A 27,892-nucleotide genomic window follows, 5' to 3' on the forward strand; every position below is an offset into this window, starting at 1 on the left:
CGTCCGTCCTCACTCCAACAAGTCTCTTCTACCGTTTGCCTGTTGCTGCCCCTTGCTCCCAGCCCCCCAAGGTGGGTAACAGAAGAACCTATTGTCCTAAGGCTTAGGTCACCTACATAAAGTGAGCAAAGGATTCCGTCTCTTATGCTTTTGAGGGTCTCCGTGGCCCCACATCCCTGAGTATTTATTCTCCTCTTCCCTCCCTCCCACTTCCTCTTCCTCCCTCCTACATCATCATCGCAAACCATCTTCCATTCACCTTCAACCATTTACCTACTCTACCTACTTCATACATCTAACTTTATCACCACAACAGCACAACAATGTGTTCCCCAGAGTCTCTGCCCGCCCTTAGTTCGGATGAAATTATCTTCCTCAGGGAGAACGCCGATGAGTTGAAGCGCCTCACAGGCCTGTGCGAAGTCCAGAAGCACGGAATGGAAGATCTCAAAGTAAGCGAAATCAACTTGCTACAAGTCTAAACAGGGTTGGAATGTTGATACTAATTCACATCTCAGGAGGAGATCGCTGAGGCCGTTGACAAAGGTCGGGACATCACCCATGAGACCGCCCAAATGTCCCAGCTTTCTCGAGAATTCAACCGCAACAATGCTAGACTCTCAGTTCTTCGTGAACAAATCGTCGCCCTCCGTGGAAAGCAGGTGGCTACTTTCATCCTCTTCTGATTAACTCTGCTAACATCTTGACAGGATGAAAGTGGAGATATCGTCCCTCCTCGATACATGGTCCTTGAACTCAAATCCGCCATCTCTTCTCGAATGGGTTCACCTGTCATGAAGGAGCTCCCACGTTGCCCGCCATCACCTGCTGAGAGCAACATGTCGAACTAGGAGTTCGTCGAGTCATCCCAGCATCTGGTGAATGAATCTGTCGAGGAGCCCCCTCAGGGGGTGGGACTTGAGTTCCCCTGCACTTCCGGTTCTCACAAGAGCGAAGGTTGGATTTTTCCAATGTCCAATGCTGCCACATCGTCTCGCCGAGTAACATTGACTGGCCTTCCTGGCTCCACATCTATCATCCAGATCGCGGATGCTGTCATGGGCTCGGGCGGTCTTGTCAGTATCGTCCTCTACCAACAACCGGGCTCTCGAGCCTCTCCTGGCCAGATGGCAGCGATGGTAGAATTTAGCAAACCTCTGACCGCGAAGGCCTATGTTGAAGAGGTCAAGAAGAATGGCCTCTCTTTCATCGATATCGGAGGACTGCATCACAAGGTCACGGTCGAGCAAATCCTCACTCCGTCTAACGCCATAACCCACGACCATCCAAGAGAACTTGGCGTGCCAGACAACGGTCTCTCAGGGCGATCGATCAAGGTACCCAACTTCCCTGAGCAAGCTATCTGGGCTCTGTTCAAAAAGTTCGGGGTAAAGCATATCATCCGTGCCACTTACGACCCAGACCAAGATGAGGAAATACTCGGTGTAATGCTCAATATCGAGTTCACAAACCTGCGCCAGTCTACCCGCTTTGTCAGATTCATCACCCAAGGCGAATTTAGTCGCTACAGAACATTGCCATCTCTACTCAAGCTAGGCGAGACTCTATCTGACAGACCTACATCTGCGTTGCATGAACTCATGCACACGGTTGGCCACGTATACCCGATGGAACTAGAAGCAATGTGGAATCGGCCAATCTTCAACACGTTTAAGGAACACGTCCCAACTGGGGCGTTTGAAGTACCATTCCTACGCCGTCCTATCAACTCCAGCACAATCATGACAAGCTTAAGCACAACTATCAAGCTTATGGAGGTCTTCGAGGATCGAATCAAGACTCGACGAGTGCCTCGATCTATGATTCAGGCTAGCGTGAGGCTGGACCTTGTTGACTACATTATTGTGGATGTTACCATCTACTCATGCGGCAACCCAGCGACCAACACCTACATCCGTGAGAGAGGTATGGGGCTAGCCGAATTCAAGCACCGAACAGTTCTCTACGAACAGTACGCCCATTTTTGGGATGTCTTCACGGAGCGAACCGGCTTCGACATTCGTCGCTACTATGCCTACGCCGAGGTTGCTAGTTGGAGACGGGAGGAGAACGAACGTCAGGGTCTCCCTCCCTGGTACGCTGGCAATATCCTCAGAGCTACCGCACCTGCCCAGACCATCTATGACTACGTCTACCCCTATCTCGTCCAGGATGTCATTGACACATCAAACTAATACCTACGGACACAATTACCTATGCCTTGCATATATGCAGGCGATACCTACTCGACACGCAATACATCTTGCCGTCCGAATGCAGACTATGCATCTACACATTTTCTTGCAACCTACCGAAGAACGATACAGCTAATGGACGCTGAGATTTACCTTTACTAGAGCGAATAGATAACTAGGAGTGTTGATCCAAAAGCTATCTATCCTAGTACAGGTGTCTCAAGAACCAGAACAACTACACGATGCTTCTATACAACAACGAATCAACACTTTTTGGAACCTACGAACGAACGAGTTGGCTCATGGACGCTGATGTTTGACCTCGCTGGATGATTAACTATTAGGCTTGGTGAACCGAACGTCACATCCATGAAGGATATGCATGCACGATGCATCGACACAACAATTCAATGCACCCATTTTTTTGGAACCTCCAGCAGAACGAGATGACCATGGACACTGATAATTTACCACTGGATGATTGACTACTAGGCTTGATGAACCGAAGATCACATCTACGAAGGATATTACAGGACCCAAGAGGACATCTCATCAGGAATCGCATCTCAGAAATGGACACAGGAGAAAATGGGAGATAGTCAATAACAGGTCTTTTAATAATCATGGGTATCTCTATGCTATGTCCGCCGTGAATAACTTTTCAATAATAACCAACGCCTCGCCATGTAAAAAAATGCTCCCATCGACTCCGTAAATAAAACACCTCTGCATCCCATGTTCAAGTGAGATCTAGACTGTTGCCAATCCATGTCTTCATGCGGCTTTTCTTTACCGGCGGTTCTTCTACGATAAATAATTCGTCGTCTTGCTCTTCTTCAACTGGTGTCTCCCTTGGTGGTGGTAGACCAAGCTCATCCTCTTCAAACCCTTCAAAGGCTTCGGAAACGCTCTTGTATTGCTTCGCAGGGACACCCCAAGATAGTGTCGTTTGCTTCATGGACTTTTTCTTAGGATATGAAGGTGCTACAGCCGGTTGTGCAGCAGCTGGCCTTTTCGGCGTCTTGCTTTCAGTACGTTTTCTCTTTCCCCTCTTGAGATAATTGCGAATGAGTTGGGCAGGGAGATTGTCTTCAGGCTCCCATGTGGGATTCTGGTTTGGTGGCCAGTCTCCCTCCCAACGGACCTTGAAATAGCGTACTTGGCCACCCTCGACATCGTAGATCTCCATGTCTTCGATGCGCTTGACTTCCCAGTCGGCCTGCTCGACCTCAGGCTCGGCATCAAGTTCCGCCTCGGGCTCCTCTCCAGCCGCAACGGACTTCTGTTTTCCCGAGTTTGTCATGAAGGCCTGCGGTGGCAGAGGTACTGGTGTTTGCGAGATACTGGGCTGTGAACTCGACTTGTTTTCGAGTGTAGGTCGTAGACTGGGTAGGCCATTGAAAAGGTTCTTGCTCACAGGATGTAGCATGCTTTGCGCAACGGGTGTATTGTCAAAATTCTCGCTTCCATCATCAAATCCTTGCTCTTGCGTCCCAACTGACTCACCAGTTGCAGACTCTCCAGTCGTTTCCCATTGCAACGTTCCCACCGGTGTCGAATCTTCATCCGACAACCCTTCAAAGTCCTGTAACCTGTCTTTCGCCGGCGTTTGTATCGTCATTGCACCGCGCACCATGGTCTCTTCTTCGTCCGGCGCCACAACAGCAGTTTCTATCTTGCTGTGCTTGGGCGGTCGTCCACGTCTCTTCTTAGGCGCTTCGCCAGCCTGGGCCTGCTGTTTTTGTATAGCTTCATTCTCCATCTGCTCTTCCGTATTCTTGAATTCCCACTCTTCCAACTCTCGCGGCGAAACGTAATCCAGAATATCCATGGCAGGTACTAACATCTGCGCCGCGGGCAGATCGCTCCATGTCACGATGTATGTCATCCTTCTAGGTAACGGGGTTCCATCCGCAGCCAAACCCGACGAAGGTAGGATGATTCTTTCAAGTATATAAGCTGTTGAGTCCTTCGGCGGAAGCAAGCTGATCGGTTGTAACGGCGGACCGCTGCCAGGCACGTAATCCCTGGGTCGTTCGGGAATACATACTTTTATTCGAGACTTTGTCGGTTGATCTTGAATGGAATCCATCGCGTCGGCGCTGGTCGGGTGTTAGTTAGAAGAACTGCCCGCTAACAACATAACATACGAAATAATTTATTCACCGTATGGGAGCTCAGGCAAGTACTTAGGCTACCTTATTTCGGCAGCCTAAGCCTTGGAGGACAATTCGTATGTTACCACCTGAGACGCTCCAGTCGAGCTCAGTGATCCGCGTCGCCAGCTCCAAGTCGTGTAGGAAGTAATCACGAGCGCGTAATAGAGCGCTTAAACCATTTAAATAATACAAACAAGAATATCCGCGCCTGAAATAGCGTGCGACTATCGCAGGCCTTTTCGTTGTGTCGCAATCGTGTCAAGCTCTCAAACGCAGGATGTTTTCAGAGGTTGGTGATTTGGACCCTGGACTCTAAAGGCCGTACCAGAGAATGACTAAGCTATCCAGGGTCGCAACATAGGCTAAAGAAGATAAACAAAATAAGAGATTAAAGAAATAGCTGTAAAGAGTCGTGATAAAAGCAAGAGAATTAATATTTCTTTTAATATTATTATTATAATAGTTAATTGCGCTATAGCTAGCACACCTACTATATATACTAGTTTTAAAGCCTTTAATAACTTTCTATAAATTATTTACCCTCTAATACTATATAGTCTGACTTATTAGAGGGTAGGCGGGGCTATACCTCTTCTGACTGAATTTCTATCGCGGCAGCGCTTAGTCGCGCCTAAGCAAGCGCCCAACTTTTCCATCGGCCATGAGATCACAAACACAGCTCTACCCGAGCTTCAGCATCCCCACGTCACGCCAAAAATTGCCGACGGCACAACGACACTTTTCAATCTCCACTCCATCATCAATTAATTGAATTTCGTCAATTGATCTCGACAAACGTTTTCAATATGGCTTCGCTCAAGACTTTTGTCTTGCGCTCGCCTGCAACTGGTCTCGTGCGCTCAAACCCGAAAGCTTCCTTCTCGACTACCATCTCTGCCGCTCGTCCTGCATCATGTCTTTCCTCGCGCTCGCCGTTCCGACAGCAATATTTCACTCCCGCCGTTTCGATCAATAAGGCCTTTGCCCGCAGCGCTTCGGATACCGCTAAGCCCGAACCCGTTCGAGCTGCGCCCAGCAACGACAACGGTCTTCCCCCTCTGGACTGGAACAGCTTCTTCAAGATGCGAGTCAAGCGTCGACGATACCAGCTCCTCTTCTCCATCACCAACAGCATGTTCGCCGGCAGCGCAGGAGCCGTTTTTCTGTCAACGGGTAGCGCGGAACCGATTATTTCTCAGATCCCTCTCGATCCGTTCATGACGCTGGGACTTATGACGCTCGCGTTTTCGGGACTCGGATGGTTGAGCGGACCTAGCATGGGAAACCAGGTGTTTTATATCCTGAACCGCACATGGAAGAAGCAAATGACGCAGAAGGAGGCTCAATTCTTTGAGCGCATCAAGAAGAACCGAGTTGACCCCACCAACTCGAGCGCCAGCAACCCTGGTAAGTTTTTTCTCGACTAATTTTGTGACATGAGAAAACTAACGTCATTTTACTAGTCCCTGATTTCTACGGCGAGAAGATCTCTAGTGTAGCTGGATACCGCCAATGGCTAAAAGATCAAAAGGCATTCAACAAAAAGAAGACTGCCAACTTTGTATAAATCATAAAAAAGAAACTCATTTTAAATTACGAGTCTTGTTGACTTATGGCAAAACGATGGATGTAATGGCTCAGCCGGTGTTGCAGCCCGGATAACGCGGGCGTTGTATGTATATCATTAAAATCTCTTATCCAATCGACTATCCCTTTTCCTTTCAATCTGGTTTCATGGCAGGTGTCAGAAGAACTGTCTTTTGGGAACCTAAGAGACGAAATAGGACAGCTTAAGAGCTGACATAAAGAGACCAAATTATTTCGTCACTTATGCTCTCGGCCACTTCTTCTGACCTGACGCATGGTTATATGAATGGCACAGTAGGATCGACAGTGTCCTTCCATGACTTGAATCCACCAGAGATATCACCAATGAATCGCTCGTTCCCCAATCCCAGATCCTTGAGCTTCTGCGCCGCAATTTGAGAATCGTTGCCAACTCTGCAAACCAAGTATATAGGTGTAGACGGTGATACATCGCTTGGCCAGCCTTCGGGTGTAGCTTCACCACGAGCGCTCATGAAGCGACTAATGGGAATATTGATCGAACCCGAGATGTTGCAGAGATCGAAATGCTCCTTTTCTCGAACATCCACTAACAAAGCCTCCTTATCTCCTGGCTTTGATATCGTCTCGTATTCCTTTGCCGTCACTCGCTCATCTGGTTTGAGCAATTGGACCGGCTGTCTGACACCACAAAACTGGACATAATCCATTGACGTCTTGAGCTCGTCCAGCGTCAAACCATTCTCGTCTCCACAAGCGAAACATGTCTTTCTTTTTCCTCTCATCCTCACAGATCGGAAAGGTGTGTCAGAGGTTCCAGTGAAGAGCAACAACATCGGTGTCTTTGCCTCTCCATGAATCTCAAGATCGCCTCTCGAAACCAGCTTGATCGCTTCGAGCGCTTGCAGGACACCCATAGTACCAACAATAGGTCCAATGATACCACCTTCACCACAGCCCACCACACTGTCAGGTGGTGGTGGCGTGGGAAAGACGCAACGATAACAAGGTCCTTTGCCAGGAGGATTGTTGAGAACAATAAGTTGACCAGAGGTTTGGAACGCAGATGCTGAAACAAGAGGCTTTGAGAGAAGAACACAAATATCCGAAATGAGATAGCGAGATGTAGGATGATCCGTACAATCAAGGACAAGATCATATCCAGACACAATGTCCTGCGCATTCTGAGGCGTAAGATGGGTATTGTGCGCATGATAAGTTATCGTCGGGTTAAGACTTGATCAGTTAGTTCAAAATCCTCATACAAGGGGGTATCTCACTCTTTAAGATAAGTAATTGCGCTCTGCACTTTACTCATGCCTACCCGACCAGTCGAATGCGCAACTTGACGATGCAAATTCGAAACTTCGACTTCATCGCCGTCAACTAGACCAATCGTTCCAATACCTGAGCCAGCGAGATATGCAGCAGCAGGACAACCTAGACCTCCGGCGCCGACGAGTAGAACCTTGGCCTTTCGCAAGCGCAGTTGACCTAGCACAATCAGCATAAAGCTCTACAATATTTGAAATGTGAAATTACCTTGAAGTCCAAAATTTGGAACAATCATCTGTCTGCTATAGCGCTCATACTCGTGATTCTCAAGAGGCCATTTCCATGACTCTTCAGTCTTAGTTTCGCGTGCTTCGGATTCTGCTGCTGCGAGCTGAGAGCGTAAGTCTGCGAGCTCGACTTCTCGCTTTGCGATTTCTCTCCTGAGTTTATCGATGGTCTCCATTTTCACGGGGTGATGGAGTGAGGATGGGGGTTGTAAGTTCAAAGTTACGTGATAGCATCATCTGAGGAAGATCCAACCCAACCCCACTAAAGGTGAATAGAGTCACTAATTCTACGAGCGCATTCGCATGAGATCCTCGGTTCATCACTAAGCTTCAGCGTTCAATTTGACATTCTAGTTTCGTAAGATACCTAAGAACAATAAAATAGTTTAAATTTCCATTAAATCCAGGGTCTCGATAACGAAGTCAAACAGCAAAGTGCCCCTCCATAACGTCTCGGTGTACCCCACCACCTCGGTGAAGCGCCACTCACCGAAAATGTTTCCATCAAATCTTCAACACCAACAATCTCCAATCCAGCATCAACCATACATCCTCCACCACAACAGCACAAAATGGTACGTCCTCGCTAAGAATCAGAAGAATCAATCACCGAGAGCACAAGAGACGAAAATTTTTGGCCATCTTATGCGAGCTTAGGCTAGCAATTAGACCACTTTATTCCTGTCGTCTAAGCCTTAGACAATTCTTCTGACACCTACCTTACCCTCTCAATAATCTCCTGGAAACAATTTAACTAACGAATCCAGGCTCCTGTACCACCAGGCCTCAAGAAGCCCTCCGCCCGAACCCTGCGCCACCAGCGCGTAACAGGTCAAATCCACCCTCAAGCGCCCCAAAAAGTCTTCCGCGACGACGCCGCCGTAACAGACGACTTCCTCTCCACCAAGCGCGACAAGCGTCTGATCAAGCACTCCTCCTTCGTATCCCGCATCCAATCCGCGCGCGTCTCAAAATCCGCCAAGCGCCGCCGACCAAGCAAGAAACTCGCTACCACACTCGACAGTCTCGCTGATGCGCTGCCGGAGCTTGAGGAGGCGGGTGCGGAGCAGCAGGGCAAGATCAGGCATAAGAGTTTGAAGAGCAAGAGGGGTGCGCTGAAGAAGAAGGAGAGGGTTGTTAAGGGCGAGATGGAGAGGTTTGGGGTCAATATGGCGACGTTGGCGGCGCAGCAGAAGAATAGTGTTGAGGATGAGAGGATGGCGGAGGAGAAGAAGGATGCGCCTGCGCCTGCGCCGACAGCTAATCGGTGGGCGGCGTTGAGAGGATATATCTCTTCCACAATGGAGCAGAACCCTGCTTTTGCTGACAAGCAGTAAACGGGAGAGGGAGAAAAAGATACCAATAGCATGATCTGGGAGTGCTGGTCAAAAGGCGAGATATCGCTAATAGATACTTGGGCGTTCAGGAGTTGACTTCATTCACAATTCAATTCACAATTTGACAATTCACAATCACAGTTCATACGATATGAGTATCAATGTATTATTCTTCATAGCATATGGTATAAAACCAGCACTCGATGCTGTATCTTTTTCCCTGTCTTGACCCAACGCCTCAATCGCTAACTGGCAAATCCCTTGCATTACTTGATAGATATCTGGGAATAAAATCATAAATGATAAGAATAGAGCATCGTGCATAAAAGCATAATGCATAAGAGCACAGCATCTCGTCGCTTTGTTGTCAAACAGCCACATCCCCCCGCTGCTCTTCGCTGCCACCAACGCCGTAGCAAACGCAAACGCGAGCTGAAAGAAAAAAGAAAGAAAAAAAAACGAGACAAAAAAGAAAAAAAAGACCAAGTCGACCGTGAACTCATTTCGTGGATTTCATTACATTGGTAGAACAGTGGAACAGTGAGTGGATCATGTTTGGACCGCCTTGCGATTTGGACTTGGAGTGTTGGAAGACCGCTTGCCCCGGCCTTTGACGGGTGTTGAATAACTCGACTGAATCCGAGGCACTTTGACAATTCGGTCAGAGAATGCGCGGGGACCAAGCACAGTTGGAGCTGACTTTGGGTGGTAAACTGGTGAGAACTTCTTCTTTGGGCGTCCAAAGTCTCTCATTCCAGCCCAAGGAGGCAAAATCGACTTTTGCAAAGTTGATTTTGGAGGAGTCTTTGGTGCAGTGACTGGCTCATTTGCACCTTGGTCAGGAAAGAACCTCTTTTCTTCAGACTTCTTCCCTTCTTGCTTGACTGGGGATCTCTTCGTCTGAGCGTTCTTGGACAGTTTAGTGATACCCCTCGCGGTCATGTCATCCATAATTTGTCGTAAAATTTCCTCGTATTCTTCGCAAGAGCCGTAGCAGTCCGTTCTCTATTCGATCCGCGGCGGTGTCTTGTTCGAAAACGGGCTGGCGCTTCTCCTATCTTGGCTATTAGATACGTTCTTCAGAATCAGATATGGGGTCCACTCACGATCGCCTTCGCTCGCCCTCCTTACGGAAATTCTCGATTATTCGCATCATCTCTTTGCGGCCGCCGTAACTATCGACCATCTTGCCACCCATACTCATCGAGACCTTTTCGCGAGCGTTAGCGCAAAGAAGGCGCTTGACGAGGAGATGGCGCATCAAAAGGCAAACAAAGACACCGCAGTCGCTGCCGTTCTCCTGTTGGGGACAATCCTCGAGGTTGATGAATCGAAGGGGTCGTCCGAGTATGTTGGCAAGCTTGCGCGTAGCCACATTGGCTTCGGAGTAGTTGGCACCACCAAGCGAGTCGTAGTGAAAAGCCACACCATCGAGAGTCGAGACTAGAAGCAGCGACCAATGGCTACCACCCTCAGCGACACTCACGTTACGATTGTCGTTGATGGGTAGGAAGATATGCGTGACCTTTGAGAAATCGGGTAGCGCGGATTGGATTGATCGGGTGTCCGGTTCCTTCATGAGAAGGAATGTCATACTAGGACGAAGTAGGACAATACGAGCTTGAGGATACCGAGGAAGTATCTCGCGCTCGAGATACTCTTCCCAAAAAGCGATGTTGTTGTCGGTTAACCAGTCATGCTTGAGAGCCTTGATGTCTTCCGCTGTCAACAGGACATCGTAGTAGCTGAGATAGGGTTTCTCGGGAGCTAGCTATTGTAGGCGTCAGCATGTACGCCACTAGAACGCATTCCATGTAGTCGATCAACGCGCATCTTGACGAGTGCATCAATCGCAGGAATGCATTGCGCATAGAGAATGCGGGGTTGCACATACCGAATCGCCAAAGTGGCGGGCCATCCTCTGACGAAACGGCATCCTTTGTTTGCTATTTGAGGATGATGATGTAGATGAAGTTGATGATGTTGAAGAGCGAGGTGTGATCTCGGGGGATTGAACTTGAGTCGAATCTGCAGGAGTCGCCTCGTGGTCGGAATTTGTTGCGGTTAAGTTTGAATCGGTAGTGTCAGCCGAGCTTGAGCTGCCTGGTCGTGATCGGCGAGACCGAAAGTTGAGTAGGCCGTGCAAGCGGCTATGAAGGCAGGGGCGTTAGAAGATGTAGACAAACTGGGACCGCGAAAGATGTTGCTACAACAAACAGAATGAAGTTGTAAAAGGAGGTAAAGTGCGATGTGAAGCGACAAAAGTGAAGTCGCGAACCGGTAACAGAAAGGTAGAGAGATGGTTGGGGTGTAAAAAAAAAGTGAGGAAGGAAAAAGACTGGGGCGAGGGCAGTGCTGCTGCGTAGTTTGCGGACGCGCGGGAGGCTCAGCAGATGGGAAAATCGGCCAGTCAGCGCGTCAAAAATGAACAGACAATAATTCCGTCTTTGATTCACATAAAGTGTGTGCTTTATTCCGTCTCTGATGCTCTTGGCGGACAATTTTTCTGATACCCTGATGCATGCAAGCGACCAGGCCAGAACAGTCGGTCGCAGTGGAGGTCCACGGCAAGACTTGTCCGGGCGAATGCGGGGCAGGACGGCACTGCGCACTAGCGGCAGTGCCCTGGAGGCCCCCTGTTTGTAAGAGACGGAGGCAGCGATGTCCTAAAGTTTAGGAACCAAGATAAAGAAACCTAAACGCTGGCCTAAAGTGACCCTCTTATTTCGTCTCTTAGGTAGAAAGTGACCTAACTTCGTCTGAGGCACGCTGAGGTCATATGACGACAATGAAGATGAAGTGAATGAGGTTGGTAACCATCACTTGACGGAACCCAAACAAAGGATGATGAACACTTGTTCTAGACGCAAACAAACGAAACACAAAACGAAACAGTCAAAACTTACCCGTGCCCATGCTCTTGCGTAGAAATATGCCCCGCTTCATCAGAACCCATCATGCCACTCGAGTTTCAAAAAAGAAAGCGTGATTCAAAAAAGTAAGTAAGAGGTCCGAGAGTGAAACGGTCAATGTCAAAGCGATGAATGCGAATATGAGTCCGAATATTAAAATTAAAAATACAAGCTTCTTAAAAGCAAGGTCTTGACTCTTATATGAATGAATGATGCGCTTTCGGTTCGGGCTTGGGAATGACACCGTCCGCGCCACAGGATTGACCTACGTCACCCACCGAACCAGACCATCGGCGTCATCGCCATTCCCCAAACTCCGCTCAGCCCAACAGACGCGGATGCCTCCCGGATGAATTACTCCAGTACGACATCACTAGCCACGCCGTTAGAGGAGTAATCGACAGATGTCCAATCGTGATGGTTTTCTAGACTTGTAACTGATAAGCATCTCTACGTAAATGCTCTTTCTCAGCTATCTCATGGTTATATCATCTAGGTGGGCAACAGAAGAAATGTCCTCTAAGACTTAGGCTACAGAAATAGAGTAGTCTAAATGCCAGCCTAAGCCAGCATAAGGTGACCAAATTATTTCGTCTCTTATGCTTGTGACGGTCAATTCTTCTGGTACCCTGCTCCACGAAAATCAGGGTTCAACAGGGATGTAAAGACTGTTTGATGGGTCAAGTTCATGTTGGTCAAGGCGCAAAATTTACGCCTGGGTATGCTTAATACGACAGATAATATCTACTGAGTTTTACCCTTGCGATGATGATATTACTTGCTCACATGTCAGCTATAGGCAAGTCGTGAAGCGATCTTAATGATCCAGATAAGAAGAGACGGAACAATTCAAGGTTTGAGATGGTGACAGCAAGCTCACGGGGAGACGGACAAATGGGGATTTTACCGCTTTCGTTGGGGCTAGGCTGGAATTGGGAAGCATCGTGGACAGGCCTCAGGGTATCGGAAGAACTGGCCCCCAGAAGCATAAGAGACGAAATTCTTTGGTCACTTTATGCTAGCTTAGGTCGGCACTTAAGCTGCTTTATTTCTGTAGCCTAAGGCTTAGAGGAGAGTGAGACAGACATCATAGACCCGCAGCTAGTTCAGCTTATTAGACACTGATAGAATACCCTATAGTAAATATATCTAATCTTGAGTCAACTGCCCCTGGAGTGCGTGTAAACTAGTGATAGCCTTTTGATATAGATGCTGGCGTGTTGCTACCGCCTCTTGCATTTGGCGGGTAACCTCCTCCCGCAATTCACGTTGTTTGTCCAGCGCTGCCCTCGCTGCCCGTGCGCCACGAATAAACCGATCACCATCCCGCTTCCATGTCTTGCTAAGAATCCGTTTTTCCTGTTCGTATCTCCGTCCGATCTTTTCCACGCCATCGATACTGTTCTTCTGATAAGCATCCGCGGCTCGATAAATGATGTGCTCGCTGCTTTGAAGTCGATGTAACATGGCCTGCAGCGTAAGTAAGTACTATGTATATAGCTTTATCCGGAGATAGACGTACTTTGACGTGCCCGTGTAGTTCCTCTGCCACCTCCTCAATTGGATCCTTGGGCAGTGTTGGTTCAACACGTGGCTTCTCCTTTGGCTTCTCCTTTACCAACACTCGGGTTCTTGCAGGCATTGACTTTGCAGCTGCCAGACCTGAGAGATAGCCTTGCTGCAGACCGTTGCTCTGAGGATACGGGGACTGCTAGTCCGCAAGATCCCGCAGGCGTTGGGACCTTCTATGTCCTGACATTTGCTTGTGAGTATGTGGAAGAATAGGCTCAGGCTCATCTTCCTCTTCATAGATCGGACTTGTGTCTTCAACAGGATTCGTCGCGTCAACAGGCAGTGGGCTACCTGCTCGGCTGACACTGAAGCTTCGAGATCGCTTCATGGTCTTACGAGGAGGTGCAGAAGTATCGACGAGAGTGTCTCGTGCAGTGGCAGTTCTTTTCAAAGTATTTGCCTTGGAAGCATTGTACTGGGCAAGCATGTTGGCATCTCGAGCTGACAGAACCTCCCCTGGGCCAATCCTAATCGGCGGACGGTTGGTTCTCTGCAAAAGGGGCTCCTTCGGGTCGGCTCTCACAGTTATAGATTTCTCCCGTGCAGTGGCCTGTTTTACTGGTGGAACCTCAGCCTGATCGTTGAATGGAACAAAGTCACCAGCATCAGACAATGATGAACTGCTACCGGCGCTAGAGAGTAGAATAGGATTCTCGGTCGAGCCTTGAGTATCGTTGATACCCTTGGGCTCCGCTTGAGCTTTCGCAGGTTGCAATAAAGGTTCCGTCTTCACGATTGTCTTTGTTGCTGTCTTCTTTGTCGCCGCATCCGAAGTTTTGGTGACAGGCTCTGCCTGTTCGACTGCTGGAGAAATGACTTCTTCGGAGCTCGGCTGGGTCAACTCTTCTGCTAGAGCTGACTGGCGCGTAATGCGCCGAGCAGCAACGGCGGCGGCCTTTCGAGAGGGTTTTGGGGAAGCCTTTGTTGTAACCCTAGGGGATGGCTTTGGTGCAGCCTTGGGAGCCGCCTTTGTAACAGCTCGGGGAGATGGCTTCTTTCTAGGCTTAGGGGTAGACTTCTTGGTGCTTTCAATAGGCGAAACTGAAGCAGCATGTGCTTGCCTCATGCTTTCTACCATGGACATGTGTCCAGACTGGTTTGGTGACTTGTCAATGACTTGCTGTGTCTTTTCATCAAACTCAAGAGCCGGCTTGAACTTTTGTTTGCCGCGCCTCACTACGCTTCCCTTTGCTTCGGTTGACTTTGGTGTTTGTACGGCAGGCGATTTCTGCACTTGTTCAGAAGTCTTCCCCAATTTCTGGCGTTTCGGTTTAGGCTGTTCAGAGGGAGAAACGGACGGTTCCTCATCAGCTGGTCCAACTTCTTCCTCCAAAATCTCGACGGCCGCCTTGGCTTTCTTTACACCCTTCGTAGCCTTGCGTTTCGCTCCAGCCTTTTGTGGTGGCTTCGACTTCGTAGTAACCTGAGGTTGCTTCGGAGCATCCTGGAGCTCTTCTTCTGATGCCGGGGTGGCATCATATAGCTCGTTCTCCGGCAAGTGTTTCATGGCGTCTAGCTCGGGAACCTGATATGAATCGGGGATGGTACCTGGTAGTTCAGGGACAGTATTGTTCTTAGGATACTCCCAGGCTCTATCAAGAGCGACTCGTGATAGCGTGTTGTGTGGCTGCACCGGCGAACTTCGTCGTGCAGTGGTTGCTGTTTCCAAAAAGTCGTAGTTATTGGCCTCAGGCCTTGCCACCAACTGTGATGGCAAAGGCTGTGTACTAGGAAGCTTCCCCGAACCCGATCTCAGGCTCGAAAAGTCATCAATAACCGATGAAGGACTATCGAAATGGGCTCTGCCTGCTTCTGGAGCAGGTGTGCTTCGATGAGTGGAAGCAGCTTCGGACCAAAAGTCTTTTGGAACGTCTAGTTCATCATTCAAGACTATCAAATCAGCATCGTCAATTTTATCTTCGTACTCATTTGCTGATGCTTGTGGTGGTTGCTGGGCACTTGGAGGGTCGGGCTTATCGTCCACTCGACGAGACTGCAGGTGACGGCTTGTTGGGGTAGTCTCGAGTTGGCCAATCTGTAGCGACTGTGACTGAATTCTTGCACGCTGATTAGGCTTCCCACCCTTTCGCGTCGTCGGCATGACGGTATGCACTTTGAAAAGTGTGAGTGATTGCAGGCTGTGGAGGGTGCAACTGTTTGCTGGACTGCTCTGACTTACACTTCTTCAGAATGTGTTGTGCTTCGACATGAGAGACCACCGAAGAGTAGCAATCTTGGGAATAGCGATAGCGAAATGTTGCAAGTCTCCGACCAGAAAGCAGGAAATGGTGGAAGAGAAAGATGGAGAATTTATAAGTTGAGGTTGAAAGTTTTCAAGTGTTATTACCTTCAGGCACGATAGGCAGGAGCGTCAGGAAGCAGTATCCGCGAAAGTCTGCGGGCTCCTTCCCAAAACCTTCAGGCAGCGACCGAACTCTCGCCTCGCATGGCAGGAGCGGCAGGAAGCAACATCCGCGAAAGTGAACTTTGACTTGCATGGCGGGAGACTTCGATTCAGGCAACCTGCATCTCTTCAAATTCAATTCAATGTCCCAGAATCTGCAAGCGAATTGCAGCTACAATTCAGAAATACCAGTCCATCTTGATGAACCTAGAATTTCGATACCTTGCCAGGTGGATGACGGAAGAATTATCTTCTAAGGCTATAATAAAACATACCTAAGTCGACATAAAGTGACCAAATTATTTCATCTCTTAGGGGTTTGAGTCAATTCTTCTGATACCCTGAGACTCATTGCCACCTGAGTGCTCTCTGCTTCCATTGGCCTGGAACGACTTACACGCTGGCGACTGCACTGTTCATTATGGAGACGGACGACCGACGGCGGAATAGATACAATGGCATGGATGGTACTGAGCATTAGCAGGTCTGTTCTACTTCCAAATTGAGTCCAAACCTACGAAACCCGTTGCCTAGACATTGCTTGGTAACAACAACCATGCAGTCGGCGGATTATATCGTGCGAACCCCGATGGTCCGGAATTTATCAAAGCTTGCTTTGTTGATTCCCCCGACGAACCAACGAACAAGCGGACTTTACTGCGGACTCTCGGTCGAGCCAACAGCATCCATGTCACTACCCGCGCGTCGCATTATTCAGCAATTGGTGGTGGAGATACACTCTATCTCCGCTCCGCTTTGATCTATGACCTATTCCATTATGGACATTTTCATCTATAATCCAACGAATCTCTCGAGTTGATCTCTAGTTCGTTCTCGTTTATCTCACGATAGTTTACGGAGTACAGGCTCTGTTTTCGCATATCTGACAGCACCCCTACCGCGACACCTGTGCGCCGCCTATCACTTCGTTGTAAGCTGACAGCTGCTGCTGGAGCTTCACACTAAGCGTCATGTCCAACCAAACAGCTACCAGCGAAGCTGCTAACAAATGTCGAACCGCCGCTGTACTACGCAAAGTCAGCGCCGTTACGCAACGGCCCGAACCGAAGAAGTACCCAACGATTGCTTCTATCCCTCGTACATCGACCGAAAGACTAGCGCAAGCTTCTGAAGACTATCTCGCCAATCGCGACAATCCATCGCCAAAGACCTACCTCTATCTTGCATATGGATCCAACCTTGCAGCTGAGACGTTCCTGGGCGTGCGTGGAATTCGTCCGCTTTCACAAGTAAACGTTTCAGTACCTACGTTGGAACTCAGATTTAATCTTCCTGGAATTCCTTATCGAGAGCCATGCTTTGCGAATGTCGATTACAGAAAGCTTCCTGAGAAGCCAAAGCTGCCTCCCAAGGTACCGGTTCCACCTTTCGACCCACCGCAACCACCACACGCGGAGTCGATGAAGTGGGATGAAGGTCTCATGGGTGTTGTTTACGAAGTGACGGAGGAAGATTACGGCACCATCATTCGCACTGAGGGTGCTGGAGCGGGTTACAAGGAGATCGTCGTGCCCTGCATCCCCTTGCCTCCAAAGGTCTCCATCCCTGAGAAGCCATACCCGGAAATTCCCAGACCATTCATGTCCAGGACACTCTTTGCACCACAGATTCCCGACAAAGACTTGCCAGATGATCCTCGCAAGAAGCACTGGTGGTACCGATTTTTGGTTGGCCCCCAACGTGAGCCTGGTTACGCACAAGCTAGTGCTCGTTACCTGAATCTCATCAAAGACGGTGCCAAGGAACACGAACTCCCCGAAGACTACCAGCGTTGGCTGCATTCGCTACAGCCATACACCATAACAACTTTGCGACAGAGAATCGGAGCGTTCCTGTTTCTCTTCTCCAGCGGCCTCTTCTTTCTCATTGTTGTCACGCTGTCCAAGATATTTGCTGACAAGCATGGTAAAGCACCTCGCTGGTTGGTAGTTACCATGACCGTGATGTTCAATGTTACCTGGATGGTCTATGACAATGCTTACAAGCCGGTATTTGGAGATGGTGAGAGAACTGAACAGAAGGATACAAGAAAATTGTCTACGCGGGTCCGGTCCATGTCTGGTGGAATGCTTGATCTCCATCCATTTGCAGATGAGGAGAAGGCAGCATTGTTAAATGATGTCAAATGAATCTAGCTTGGGTCAATATTGTGTAGGATCTCTCTGAGAAAGCAGTGTCAGAAAGGGAGTAAAAGTAACTGTTGTTTTGCGTATTGTGCTATCCATAGTCTACATTTGATATGTATCTCAACCTTATTCAGATTGAATAATGACATATCGTTTAATCTAGTGCATACTCTTTACGCTTCAGTCCCTATCGTGCTGATATACTATTACTTGTTCCGGATAAAAGGGATGGGTGAGACGAAACGTTGGTTGGGGTAAATGATAGCGTCTACATGTTGTTGAGTATACACCAGTGTGAGTGTGCTACCAACGTCACGATGCATCCTCGGCAGCAATTGACTGTGATATAAGGAGACTCTTAGTATCGAAAACTCCAATGTCTATCATTTGATTTAGACTCATGATCTTGACTTTTGTCTTCGACATGTGCCATCACGCGACCGGGATCGGCCCGCGGTCATTAACGGGGCCCTGGCTCGGTACCGTTCCTGGATCTGATGCATGCATTATCGCCCCTTGTCCCCCGGAGATCCCAGAGTTGCCCCTGTATCCTTGCTTGGAGTTTTGTTCGACATGTGAAATCCCACTTAAAAAGATTCTTTCACTTGTTTTCATGTGATTAATGTAATTGAAGCTATCAAGGCCGAGTTCTTTATAGGTGCATGTATACCAGTAAGTAGAGTATGTGTATGAAGTTGCGATTAGAACCATAGTTTAAAAAACAACTAGAATTGAGCTGCAGCTGTATTAACCACTACCACAGCTTGCATGTGTGTGTTGCATGTGAAAGGACCCCTCGGCGCAAAATAAGGCACCCCGAAGTCGAGATTTCTTCAGCTCCATTATCACGGATATCAATGGGGTTTTGATGGGACGCTTTTCCTCTTGCAGCAGGCGGTATCACGCATCCCATTCTGCCATGCGTCATTGTGGCTTGCTCCATTGTTCAACAACCTGGAAAGCTGGTCCAGTATCAGCTCTAGCTTGACCCCTTACTCCTGTAAAGCTCGAGGCGCCAGAATAAAATAGCCCACTTGATACCGGTCCAGACTTACAAACGTGTCTGAGTTATTCCGTCTTCTAGCTCCTCGGCGGCCATTTTTTCTGAGACCCTAACGACCCCTCCCTCAGTCATAAAGCTTCCAACTCCCGCCTTTTCAATTGTTCTGTTCTCATTTTGTTCTTTTAAACCTACTTCTTATGCTTCGTTCGATTATCGTGCGCTCTTGTTCTGTTGTAAAGAAACCTTTGAGAATACCCTCCTGCACACGCAACTACTCTATCGCAGCATTCAGCAATATGGCGAGCTTAGGCGCCCCTTCAAAGAAGCACAAGGTGACCATCGTGGGATCCGGCAATTGGTATGACCTATACCATCAAGGTGTCAGAAGAATTGGCCTCCGAAAGCCTAAGAGATGAAGCAATCTGGCATCTTGGATCAGCTTCAGGCCTTGGGGGACAATTCTTCTGCTACCCACCTGTACACCCTTCTCGAGTCAATCACTAACAAACTGATTAGGGGCTCTACAATTGCCAAGATCGTCGCTGAAAACACCCGAGCACACAAAGATCTTTTCGAGGAAGATGTCCAGATGTGGGTCTACGAGGAGGAAGTGACGATTACCAAGGACTCCAAATGCTATGACGAAACCAACGGCGATGCGCCCCAGAAGCTCACAGAGGTCATCAACAAGCACCACGAGAACGTAAAGTACCTACCAGGTATCCCTCTGCCTACAAACCTGATCGCAAACCCCGATATTCGCGACGCCGTCAAGGATTCAACCATCCTCGTCTTCAACCTGCCCCACCAGTTTATCGCAAACGTCTGCAAGCAGGTCAACGGTCATATTCTTCCCTTCGCCCGAGGAATCAGCTGTATCAAGGGTGTCAACGTTACAGACACAGACATTAGCTTGTTCAGCGAGTGGATTGGTGATGGACTTGGTATTTACTGCGGTGCTCTTAGTGGTGCCAACTTGGCTCGAGAAATCGCCGAGGAGAAGTGGTCGGAGACAACTATCGCTTACGATCCTCCTGCTCTTGATAACAGCAGAGCTCCTACACCTCGAACCGGTAGCCCTAACCCAACAATGGGTGAGCTTCCCGAGATGCATTACAAGGACGTCCGCGGTCGAACATCCAAGGTCAAGTTGACCGCTATGCCCGCTGATTACCCTCCTCTGGACCAGGACTGCTTCCGAACCTTGTTCCACCGACCTTACTTCCACGTCCAGATGGTTGCCGATGTCGCTGGTGTTTCCCTGAGCGGTGCGTTGAAGAACGTCGTTGCTCTGGCAGCTGGTTTCGTCGATGGTCGAGGTTGGGGTGACAACGCCAAGGCTGCTATCATGCGTGTTGGTCTCATGGAGATGGTCAAGTTTGGCAAGGAATTCTTTGGCGAGACTGTGCACACTGCCACCTTTACAGAGTCATCTGCCGGTGTCGCAGATCTGATCACATCCTGCTCCGGAGGTCGTAACTTCCGCTGTGCCAAGAAGGCTGTTGAGAAGGGTATCAGTGTCCAAGAAGTCGAGAGACAGGACTTGAACGGTCAAAAGATCCAGGGTACCACCACTGCTGAAGAGGTGAACAGTTTCCTCAAGGCTCGCGGTCTCGAGTCAGAGTACCCTCTGTTCACAGCCGTCAACGCTATTCTCAACGGCGAGGCTCAGGTTGATGATATTCCTACTCTTGTTCAAGATTCTTAAGTTTGAGATCATTTGTTAGCGGAATTGTGTCGTCTGTTTAGAGCGGCGTTTGTATGGCTAGGTGGTTCTACAGGTAGAGATTGTAGCGGCTGAATGGCATGGATGCTTGGAACATTGAGCAGGACGGGTACAAATGGAAAGGAATATAGAATTGACATATCGATTACTACCAATGCATTGAGTTAACAGGATGACGTTCAAGTGATAGATGGGCAGTGACTCGTAGTACCATGTCATGGGCATCTGTGAGGATTTTTCAAATCAGTTCATCCGTTCAACATAGCACTGCCAGTGTTGGCATGATATAACTTGTTTGTTCTGGTGCTCCTACAGACTCGCGGAGTGAGCCATGTGCCAGTCAACGACCCCAGGCCTACCACTTTTAGATATCAACAACTTTCACATGATTATATCCAAGATACCCGTGTTTAGGTCGACGTCGCATCGATTACTGCTTCTGGTTTCTCTCGTCAGGTTCTAGGCTGACTTGTGCAAGTGTTCGAGATGCCGACGTCTTGCAGGCAAGTAATACACAACGTTGCCCTTCGCACATGTTCGAGATGCTCGTTGAACATTGTATTTGATCTGTGCACCTACATGAGTATTATTGTAACTGATGCCTAGCGAGGCACAGAAGCTCTTCTCTCTACCGTTGGAGTTGTGTTGGCATACGACTGCGACATTGCTGCCGAAGGAAGGAAGGAAGGAAGGAGCAGACGATACTGCACAGTCGCTTCTTTACCACCCGACAATCGCACAATCTCTTCGATCTCCTTTCATCAATATCCTTATACCAACTTCATTCCTCGAACCTCATCAAAAGATTGTTTCTACGTGTATTGCGTCTCTTCTCATCCTGTGAGTTCGAAATGCAGTACTGAAATGGTTTCTGGTGACGCACATCTAACTTCACAGACCCTTCTATCCACAAACCTACAATACGAACGCCCCAAACCTTGACTTCATCATGTCGGAAGTACCCATTCATGGCACGGAAGCAGTGCCAATGACATATATCGACTACCCCCATGCTCTCGACCCCGAAGCCTCTGGCTCCAACCAGCATCCTAATTCGAAGCCCATGGACGCCCCAGAGTACCGAGTTTTGTCTAGCGCGGAGTGGAAGTTCTTCGCCCGGGGCGTTGGGGGAATCCACGACAAAGAACATGATGCGCCGGTTATGGTTACCAGTTCCATATGGCCACCAAAAGGCCTTCCCCCAGGCTTGTATCATGATACCGTTCACCGTCGCACGGTTAGCCTCTGCTTGTTTCACTTCGCCGCATATATCCGATGGATCTTGTTGATCCTGCAATTGATCATCGGTGCCGCTTTGACAGCTCTGGGCCCCTTCAGTCTCGAAAAAGGCACGCCCATCACTATTCTTGGCGCTTCAAACACAGTTCTGGCGGGGCTGCTGGCTCTCTTCACCCATAGTGGTCTGCCTGATCGATACCGCTACGACAAAGCAGAGTTCGAGCGTGTAGAAGATCACATTCGAGAAATTCTTGTCACCGGTCTGGTACGCGCTGACAGGTCGGTCAATGAAGCTCTCGCAGAATGCTTTGACCTCCACCAGCACGCTAAAATAACAGTGGAGGTAAATGTTCCCGCAGCATACATCCCAAGTCAAGGTGTTCCTCCAGGACAGCGCATGCACCAACCGCGGACACCAACTCAAGGGAAGGAGCCGAAAGGACCCAGTACTCCGACAAAATCCCCCAAGAGTTCGCTGGACAAGGAGCCTATCACATCACACGAGTCTCAATCATCAAAGACTACGCCTAAAGAAGCGACGGAGGGAAAGGGTCCAGCGTCCAGGCCTGGCGAATAATTCTTCATCATGCGGTGATTTCCTAGCTTGGCCGCTTATCAGATAAATTACCGACCGAAATCGACTTATTTCACCATTAAGGCTGTTGGTGTACCTGCATTAGTCTGCACTATTGAGCAAGATTAAATTACCACTCATCCTAGTCCTTATTCCGTCATAAGCCTTTTACCCGCCGGGGTCCAGCCTTCCATCGAGATGGGGATTGTTAAAGCAATGGAACTTGAGCAGAATAGGAGTCACCTCGAATAAACAGATCTGCAATTCTGACACAAACTACTGTTGTTTCTCATGGCCGCTCGTGACCTGAGACCTGGGGCCGCCCATTGATCATCCGAAGGCCATGTCACGGTTTAATTGCTTGCTTGGCATTCCCCTCTTTAACCGTTATTGACGTGGTGCGACCAGGGATTATCCTCTGGGGCCTCGAGTTTCATGATGCTTCCGACCGAAGGATGGTCATGGACCACACCCCCACTGCGTCCATTTACACTAAACAAGGGCATTGTGACTTGGGACTATCGTCGAGCGGAGGTTAATTTACTTAAATCTCTCGCTGTGCCTCACATCAAGTGATGTCGAAACCTTTTTGTTTCTCCGACTAAGGTCGTCTGTCTGTCTGTCTACACCAAGTGATCATGTCGTTATAACCAAGTCTACACTCATTTGTTCCGGTTATACCCACCCAAGTCATTCTTTTTGGATTATCAAGATCGTCGTCGGCAACGATCCACCCTCATTATGATTATGATTTCAAGTTCTCCGGTCCTCCCACGCAGAGTGGTTGAGCTTCTCACTGTTGTGGTTTTGGTTCTTCTCTTCTTCCAGGTCAAGACACACTGGCCTCGAGAAATTAACGATAACGAACTGGCCATCACTGGACCTGTACCTGAAGAACAATACTTGGAACGACTTCGACAAAAGATTGGTCTGTCGAATCAGACCTCTTGGACTGCATGGAAAGTCCGTACATCAGAGCTGGACTCTGACCGACCGTCAGTCACAGAACTCGACACAGACTTTCATTTAAATCGACCCAAAGTTATTGATACCAAGGAACCCGAGAGGCGAAACCTGGTAGCTCGCCAGGAACTCAATCTTCCTATCTTTAAAGGACCACGACCCAGGCAGGTCGACGCATCCGACTTTTTCTTCGCTATTTCGACAAGTTTTGATCGAGTCGTCAGAGATGACTATGCTGTTGCTAAAGATTGGGCGAGGTGGATGACCGGTGGAAACCAGCATGGTAACGGAGCGAGTTTCATGCTTGTTCTTGACCAAGGACATCCCCAACAGGCGAGCAAACTGACTGAAGTTCTCAAGTCTTTTGGGATTGATGCTTTTGTTACTTACTCAGAAGGGGATATCTCTGCTGCGAAGAGATACTTTAACATGATGGAGACGGTCAAGAAGCATACTGCTATTCTTGCCCAGAAGGGACAGATGAAGAAGTGGTATGCCATTTTGGATGAGGAGATCTTTCTACCTAATCTGTCTCATCTTCAAGAGCGGCTATACGCGTATAACTCTGAGAAGGAGTTGTACGTTGGACTGCCCAGTGAGAGAGGAGATTGGGCTATTGGCGAAGGTTACATGACTACCTACGGCGGAGGAGCCGTCTTTCTTACACGCTCTGCTGTGTCACGAATTCCACAACTACCATGCTTCAACGACGTATCTCCCGATCCCACCAGCAAACAGCGCTGGGACAATCTTCTTCAAGATTGCATGGCGCAACATACCAAGATCAAGATGCATATCCTTCCAAGCTTCTACTCCCCCAAAGACAATGACGACTACTCTTCCCACTTGGATAGTTACGAAACAGGCGTTCGACCACTAGCATTACACGATTACGGAGAACGCCACCAGCTTACACCCAGCCAAGCCCATCTCGTCACCGACGTCTGCGGCGAGGCATGTTTCCTCCAACGCTACCGCTTCCGCGACAACTGGGTTCTTGTCAACGGCTACACGATAACAGAGTACCCCGACGGCATTCATCTGTCCGACATGCCCGCCTCCACCGCTGGCAAACCAGACAGCAAGTGGCGCTCTCTCATCGGACCTGTCAAACTCAAAGAGGACAAGGCTGATAGAAAGATGCTGTTCTGGACGGGTCGACGGAATGTGTGGAAGTTGATGGACTCTGTTACTACGCCTGGAGGTGATGTTTGGCAGGCGTATGTTAAGAGAGGTGCTTTGGATGTGCCAGCTCTCAGAAAGAGATGGGGTGAGGAGCAGGGTGAGACGAAGGATAGTGTTATTGTGCTTGTTTGGGAGGGAAATGAGAAATGAAATGAGTGTTTAAGATTCTTATGTTTATGTCTTTATGTTAGCTTTGAGACAAATTTATCGCTTTTTATCTTACAAGACTTCGTGAAGCCAGTGCCGAGTGATAAGAGTTCCTACAAGTCGTAACAACAGATCAAACGAGTTGTGGTGTGCAGAGATGACCGTCAAGAACATAAGAGACAAAACATTTAGGTAACCTTGTGTTTTCTTATACTAACACTTAGACCACTTTGTTTTGGCATCCTAAATCTTACGATCTTACAATGAGCATCATCACTTTGTATGTGTAGGTATCTTGTAAGTGGGTGTGATCAATTTATGATCGATAGTATATTGATGAGAAAGGAGTTGCTTTTGCAACGCGTAGCTCATAGCCTGCGTACAGGACTCCATCTAACAAGACATCTCTCTCTCTCCCACTCATCCAATGCCAGTCAAATGGTATCTTTATGATAACCAATTGTAAAAAGAAGCGTAAAGCAATCGCTTGGGTATAATGCAAATCGTAACTCGTAGCCTGACAGCAGGACTGTGTGTGATAGTGTAACTCAACTCAACTCAACTCAACTCAAACTGTGATGCTGTCGGGTGTGTCTTCGAACAATGAGGCACGCAGGCCTTTGAAAGTAGCTCGATGGCTTGTAAAAGCGTCGTCGTATGTGTTGCCGGCAGGCATATCTTCAGAAAGAAAACCTCGCAGACCTTTGTATGCTGCTCGGTGGGGTGTAAAAGCGTCGTCCTCCGCAAAGATCTTGTATTGCAAGTCGTCTTGTATATTGACGTACCACTGGAAACTCATACCGACTTCGAAAGACATACCAGACCAGAGGTTGCTGGAGTTGTTGATCGCGTTGCGCTGTTTCTTAAAGCGTTCCAGGATAGGCTTGGCCTCTTCTGGAGTATCGCAACGCATAGCGTCCCACTCGTCGCTGTCGTGGTTGATGTAGAAAGCCTTGCCAGTGAACTGATCGTAAACGGAAATTCCCATCTCTTGAGAAGGGTCGTTAAGTAGGGAGTTGTAGGATTGAGCCACCTTCTTAAGCTCATTACAGTAATCTCCCACGATGCAAAGATTGCAGCGGTCTGTAAGTTGGCCGCCTTCTGACAGTAGTGGTGTGAACGAATCGATATGCTTCTTTGTAGAGGGGAACTTCTGCCCACAGTTCAGATGGCCACATCCTGGGTGAACAAGCTCTGTTCTGCACTTGAAACAGTTGCCGCCCTCGATGTCTGAGTTAGGTCCGTAACACTCTTCAAGGCATGCGTTACAATAGATGTGGCCGCATGCTTGAATGGTGGGAGTTTCTTCGCCTTCCTTGTACCATCTCTCGTGGTCTTCATCTCTCTGGTCCATATCTGCAGGCATGTCCATGACTTGGTAGCAGATTCCACACTCCAGCTGGAGTTGGCCGTAGGAAACGTCCTTGTTTTGGAGATAAGTCTTCAGTGCTGCCCAGTTGGTGCAGGTTATCTTGTCCTTCATTTCGTTTGTCATGTCGTCTGTGGTAGGGATGTCGTCTATGGTAGCCATGTCTTTGGTAGTAGACATGGCCTTTTTGGTAGACATGGCGTTTGAGAAAAAGTTGTTGGTGATAGAAGACATGGTGGTGATAGAAGACATGTTGGTAGTAGAGGACATGTTAAGTAGCTGAGGTGGTAGATGTGGAATCGAAGACAGAGATGAAGAGAAGTAGTGTGTGTGAAGATAGACAAAGACGTAGTTGTCAGTGTGTATAAGCGTGAGAAGTAGAAGAGAAGACGGATGTAAAGGTAGAAGAGAAGTAGTGTATATGAGGATGTAGACGAATGTGTATGAAGATAGACAAAGACACGTATGTCAATGTGTATGAGCAAGAGAATGCGAGTAGTATGTGTGTATGAGTGAGAGTGAGAGTGAGAGTGAGAGTTTGAATGAGTATGAGTATAAGAGCGAGAGCGATAGCGATAGCGATAGCAAGTGCAAGATAGAGCGTGAGTATGAGCGATGTGTATAAGGGAAGACAGAAGATCGAACAGTCCAGGGGAAAGATGTTTTTATATAGACTGGAATAACAGAGTTTGAGAAGATATTTTCATGTCAGTCCCCTTGAAAAACAGAGTTTAAGCAGAGATTTTCATGTCATTCTCCTTGAAAAGATTTCAGGGAACTTTCTTATTCAGAGATTTCAGAGTTCACAGGACAGGCCTATGGAAAGACCCCAATTAGACATTTCAAACCCGTTTCGTCGACAAAGTTTTCAAGGGAAATATCTGCCTGGCAAGTGATCTAATTAGCCATCTTGAAGACCGTCTTGAACGTTCTAGAGTTTACCATTGTTCCCGTCTAAAAGAAAATTTCTGCAGTATGAGTCACTGCGTACTGTTCTCAGGTGATTCAGAGTTCTTTGAGTATCTGAACAACTCTAATTGAGAGGCTCGAGCTCTGATACAGTCTCAGGCTAACGAACAGGATCGGTCAAGTTGAGAAGAGTTGATCTGTGAGAGCAGGTCTGTTGGGTAGCAGAATAGTTATCCTCCGGGGCTCATATAGAATGGCATAGATGCTTCGACTCGCTCTACTGGTGATCGTCTGCTTCGTCTGTACAAACAGGTCAAAGAGGTCCAAAGCACACTGAATAAACATACTGACAGATGGTTCAAAGTGTTGACGTGTCGTATCTTGACTTAGACGGGTGAATCACAATGTCATCGCAGTAAATTCCATAACGACTGTGAGTCCCAGCAGACTTGCTGACGGTAGCGTCGCGAAGCTCGTCAAGAGCTTAGTGGTCTGCTTGTTGGCCTGGAATCCTTGGAGGACTGGCCCATACCGGCAAAGAGTTAGTGAAAAGGGAAGCTCTCTCCGGTGCCGCTGCCGGATGGTAGAGGAAAGCCATCGGTGGCATCGCTCGGATGGGTGGGAAAGCTTTTGATGTCGCCGCTACTACCGCCGCTGCTGGCGCTGGTGACACGAACGCCTCTCTGCTGCTGCTACTGATACTGCTGGCGCCTGTATATCAGGAATGATTCGCTGCTTCTACTGCCGCTGCCGCTACCGGGGACAGGACCAGTAATCGGAAATATCTCTCCGCAGCTGATGTGTGAAAACCCTCCCGAATGACATAGGGGTCGGTGTAGGAGTAGACATTTTGGGCAGGTGCAGTAGTTTTTAGGATATCATCGGAGTGCTGCCACTGGAGCGGATGTATAGTGGAAGCTCTG

General features: G+C 48.5%; 12 protein-coding genes across 12 annotated transcripts; 7 read left to right on the forward strand and 5 right to left on the reverse strand.

The window, feature by feature from the left end:
* Window positions 1–323: 323 nt before the first annotated feature.
* On the forward strand, window positions 324–2,195 carry FIESC28_04900 (uncharacterized protein; the record flags this gene model as incomplete). Its single annotated transcript, XM_031159047.1, has 4 exons — window positions 324–452; window positions 519–662; window positions 711–746; window positions 852–2,195. The coding sequence occupies 4 exons, from the start codon at window positions 324–326 to the stop codon at window positions 2,193–2,195; spliced, it is 1,653 nt and encodes a 550-aa protein (XP_031016812.1).
* Window positions 2,196–2,934: 739 nt separating this feature from the next.
* On the reverse strand, window positions 2,935–4,287 carry FIESC28_04901 (uncharacterized protein; the record flags this gene model as incomplete). Its single annotated transcript, XM_031159048.1, has 1 exon — window positions 2,935–4,287. One exon carries the CDS (start codon window positions 4,285–4,287, stop codon window positions 2,935–2,937), a length of 1,353 nt encoding a protein of 450 aa, XP_031016813.1.
* Window positions 4,288–5,160: 873 nt separating this feature from the next.
* Window positions 5,161–5,921, forward strand: FIESC28_04902 (uncharacterized protein; the record flags this gene model as incomplete). Its single annotated transcript, XM_031159049.1, has 2 exons — window positions 5,161–5,761; window positions 5,818–5,921. The coding sequence occupies 2 exons, from the start codon at window positions 5,161–5,163 to the stop codon at window positions 5,919–5,921; spliced, it is 705 nt and encodes a 234-aa protein (XP_031016814.1).
* Window positions 5,922–6,219: 298 nt separating this feature from the next.
* FIESC28_04903 (uncharacterized protein) lies at window positions 6,220–7,658 on the reverse strand (the record flags this gene model as incomplete). Its single annotated transcript, XM_031159050.1, has 3 exons — window positions 6,220–7,156; window positions 7,201–7,414; window positions 7,463–7,658. 3 exons carry the CDS (start codon window positions 7,656–7,658, stop codon window positions 6,220–6,222), a joined length of 1,347 nt encoding a protein of 448 aa, XP_031016815.1.
* Window positions 7,659–8,054: 396 nt separating this feature from the next.
* Window positions 8,055–8,819, forward strand: FIESC28_04904 (uncharacterized protein; the record flags this gene model as incomplete). Its single annotated transcript, XM_031159051.1, has 2 exons — window positions 8,055–8,057; window positions 8,250–8,819. The coding sequence occupies 2 exons, from the start codon at window positions 8,055–8,057 to the stop codon at window positions 8,817–8,819; spliced, it is 573 nt and encodes a 190-aa protein (XP_031016816.1).
* Window positions 8,820–9,824: 1,005 nt separating this feature from the next.
* Window positions 9,825–10,755, reverse strand: FIESC28_04905 (uncharacterized protein; the record flags this gene model as incomplete). The annotated part of the gene is made up of 3 exons (XM_031159052.1): window positions 9,825–9,873; window positions 9,926–10,590; window positions 10,714–10,755. The coding sequence occupies 3 exons, from the start codon at window positions 10,753–10,755 to the stop codon at window positions 9,825–9,827; spliced, it is 756 nt and encodes a 251-aa protein (XP_031016817.1).
* Window positions 10,756–12,880: 2,125 nt separating this feature from the next.
* FIESC28_04906 (uncharacterized protein) lies at window positions 12,881–15,404 on the reverse strand (the record flags this gene model as incomplete). The annotated part of the gene is made up of 3 exons (XM_031159053.1): window positions 12,881–13,201; window positions 13,254–13,422; window positions 13,489–15,404. 3 exons carry the CDS (start codon window positions 15,402–15,404, stop codon window positions 12,881–12,883), a joined length of 2,406 nt encoding a protein of 801 aa, XP_031016818.1.
* A 1,274-nt stretch (window positions 15,405–16,678) lies between these two features.
* On the forward strand, window positions 16,679–17,857 carry FIESC28_04907 (uncharacterized protein; the record flags this gene model as incomplete). Its single annotated transcript, XM_031159054.1, has 1 exon — window positions 16,679–17,857. One exon carries the CDS (start codon window positions 16,679–16,681, stop codon window positions 17,855–17,857), a length of 1,179 nt encoding a protein of 392 aa, XP_031016819.1.
* Window positions 17,858–19,153: 1,296 nt separating this feature from the next.
* FIESC28_04908 (uncharacterized protein) lies at window positions 19,154–20,565 on the forward strand (the record flags this gene model as incomplete). The annotated part of the gene is made up of 2 exons (XM_031159055.1): window positions 19,154–19,215; window positions 19,374–20,565. The coding sequence occupies 2 exons, from the start codon at window positions 19,154–19,156 to the stop codon at window positions 20,563–20,565; spliced, it is 1,254 nt and encodes a 417-aa protein (XP_031016820.1).
* Window positions 20,566–21,532: 967 nt separating this feature from the next.
* On the forward strand, window positions 21,533–22,399 carry FIESC28_04909 (uncharacterized protein; the record flags this gene model as incomplete). Its single annotated transcript, XM_031159056.1, has 1 exon — window positions 21,533–22,399. The coding sequence occupies one exon, from the start codon at window positions 21,533–21,535 to the stop codon at window positions 22,397–22,399; it is 867 nt and encodes a 288-aa protein (XP_031016821.1).
* A 744-nt stretch (window positions 22,400–23,143) lies between these two features.
* FIESC28_04910 (uncharacterized protein) lies at window positions 23,144–24,694 on the forward strand (the record flags this gene model as incomplete). The annotated part of the gene is made up of 1 exon (XM_031159057.1): window positions 23,144–24,694. One exon carries the CDS (start codon window positions 23,144–23,146, stop codon window positions 24,692–24,694), a length of 1,551 nt encoding a protein of 516 aa, XP_031016822.1.
* Window positions 24,695–25,259: 565 nt separating this feature from the next.
* Window positions 25,260–26,330, reverse strand: FIESC28_04911 (uncharacterized protein; the record flags this gene model as incomplete). Its single annotated transcript, XM_031159058.1, has 1 exon — window positions 25,260–26,330. The coding sequence occupies one exon, from the start codon at window positions 26,328–26,330 to the stop codon at window positions 25,260–25,262; it is 1,071 nt and encodes a 356-aa protein (XP_031016823.1).
* Between the last annotated feature and the right edge of the window lie 1,562 nt (window positions 26,331–27,892).

This window comes from Fusarium coffeatum (assembly GCF_003316985.1).
Source record: "Fusarium coffeatum strain FIESC_28 chromosome Unknown BRIP53273_contig_107, whole genome shotgun sequence".
NCBI classification, from domain to species: domain Eukaryota; kingdom Fungi; phylum Ascomycota; class Sordariomycetes; order Hypocreales; family Nectriaceae; genus Fusarium; species Fusarium coffeatum.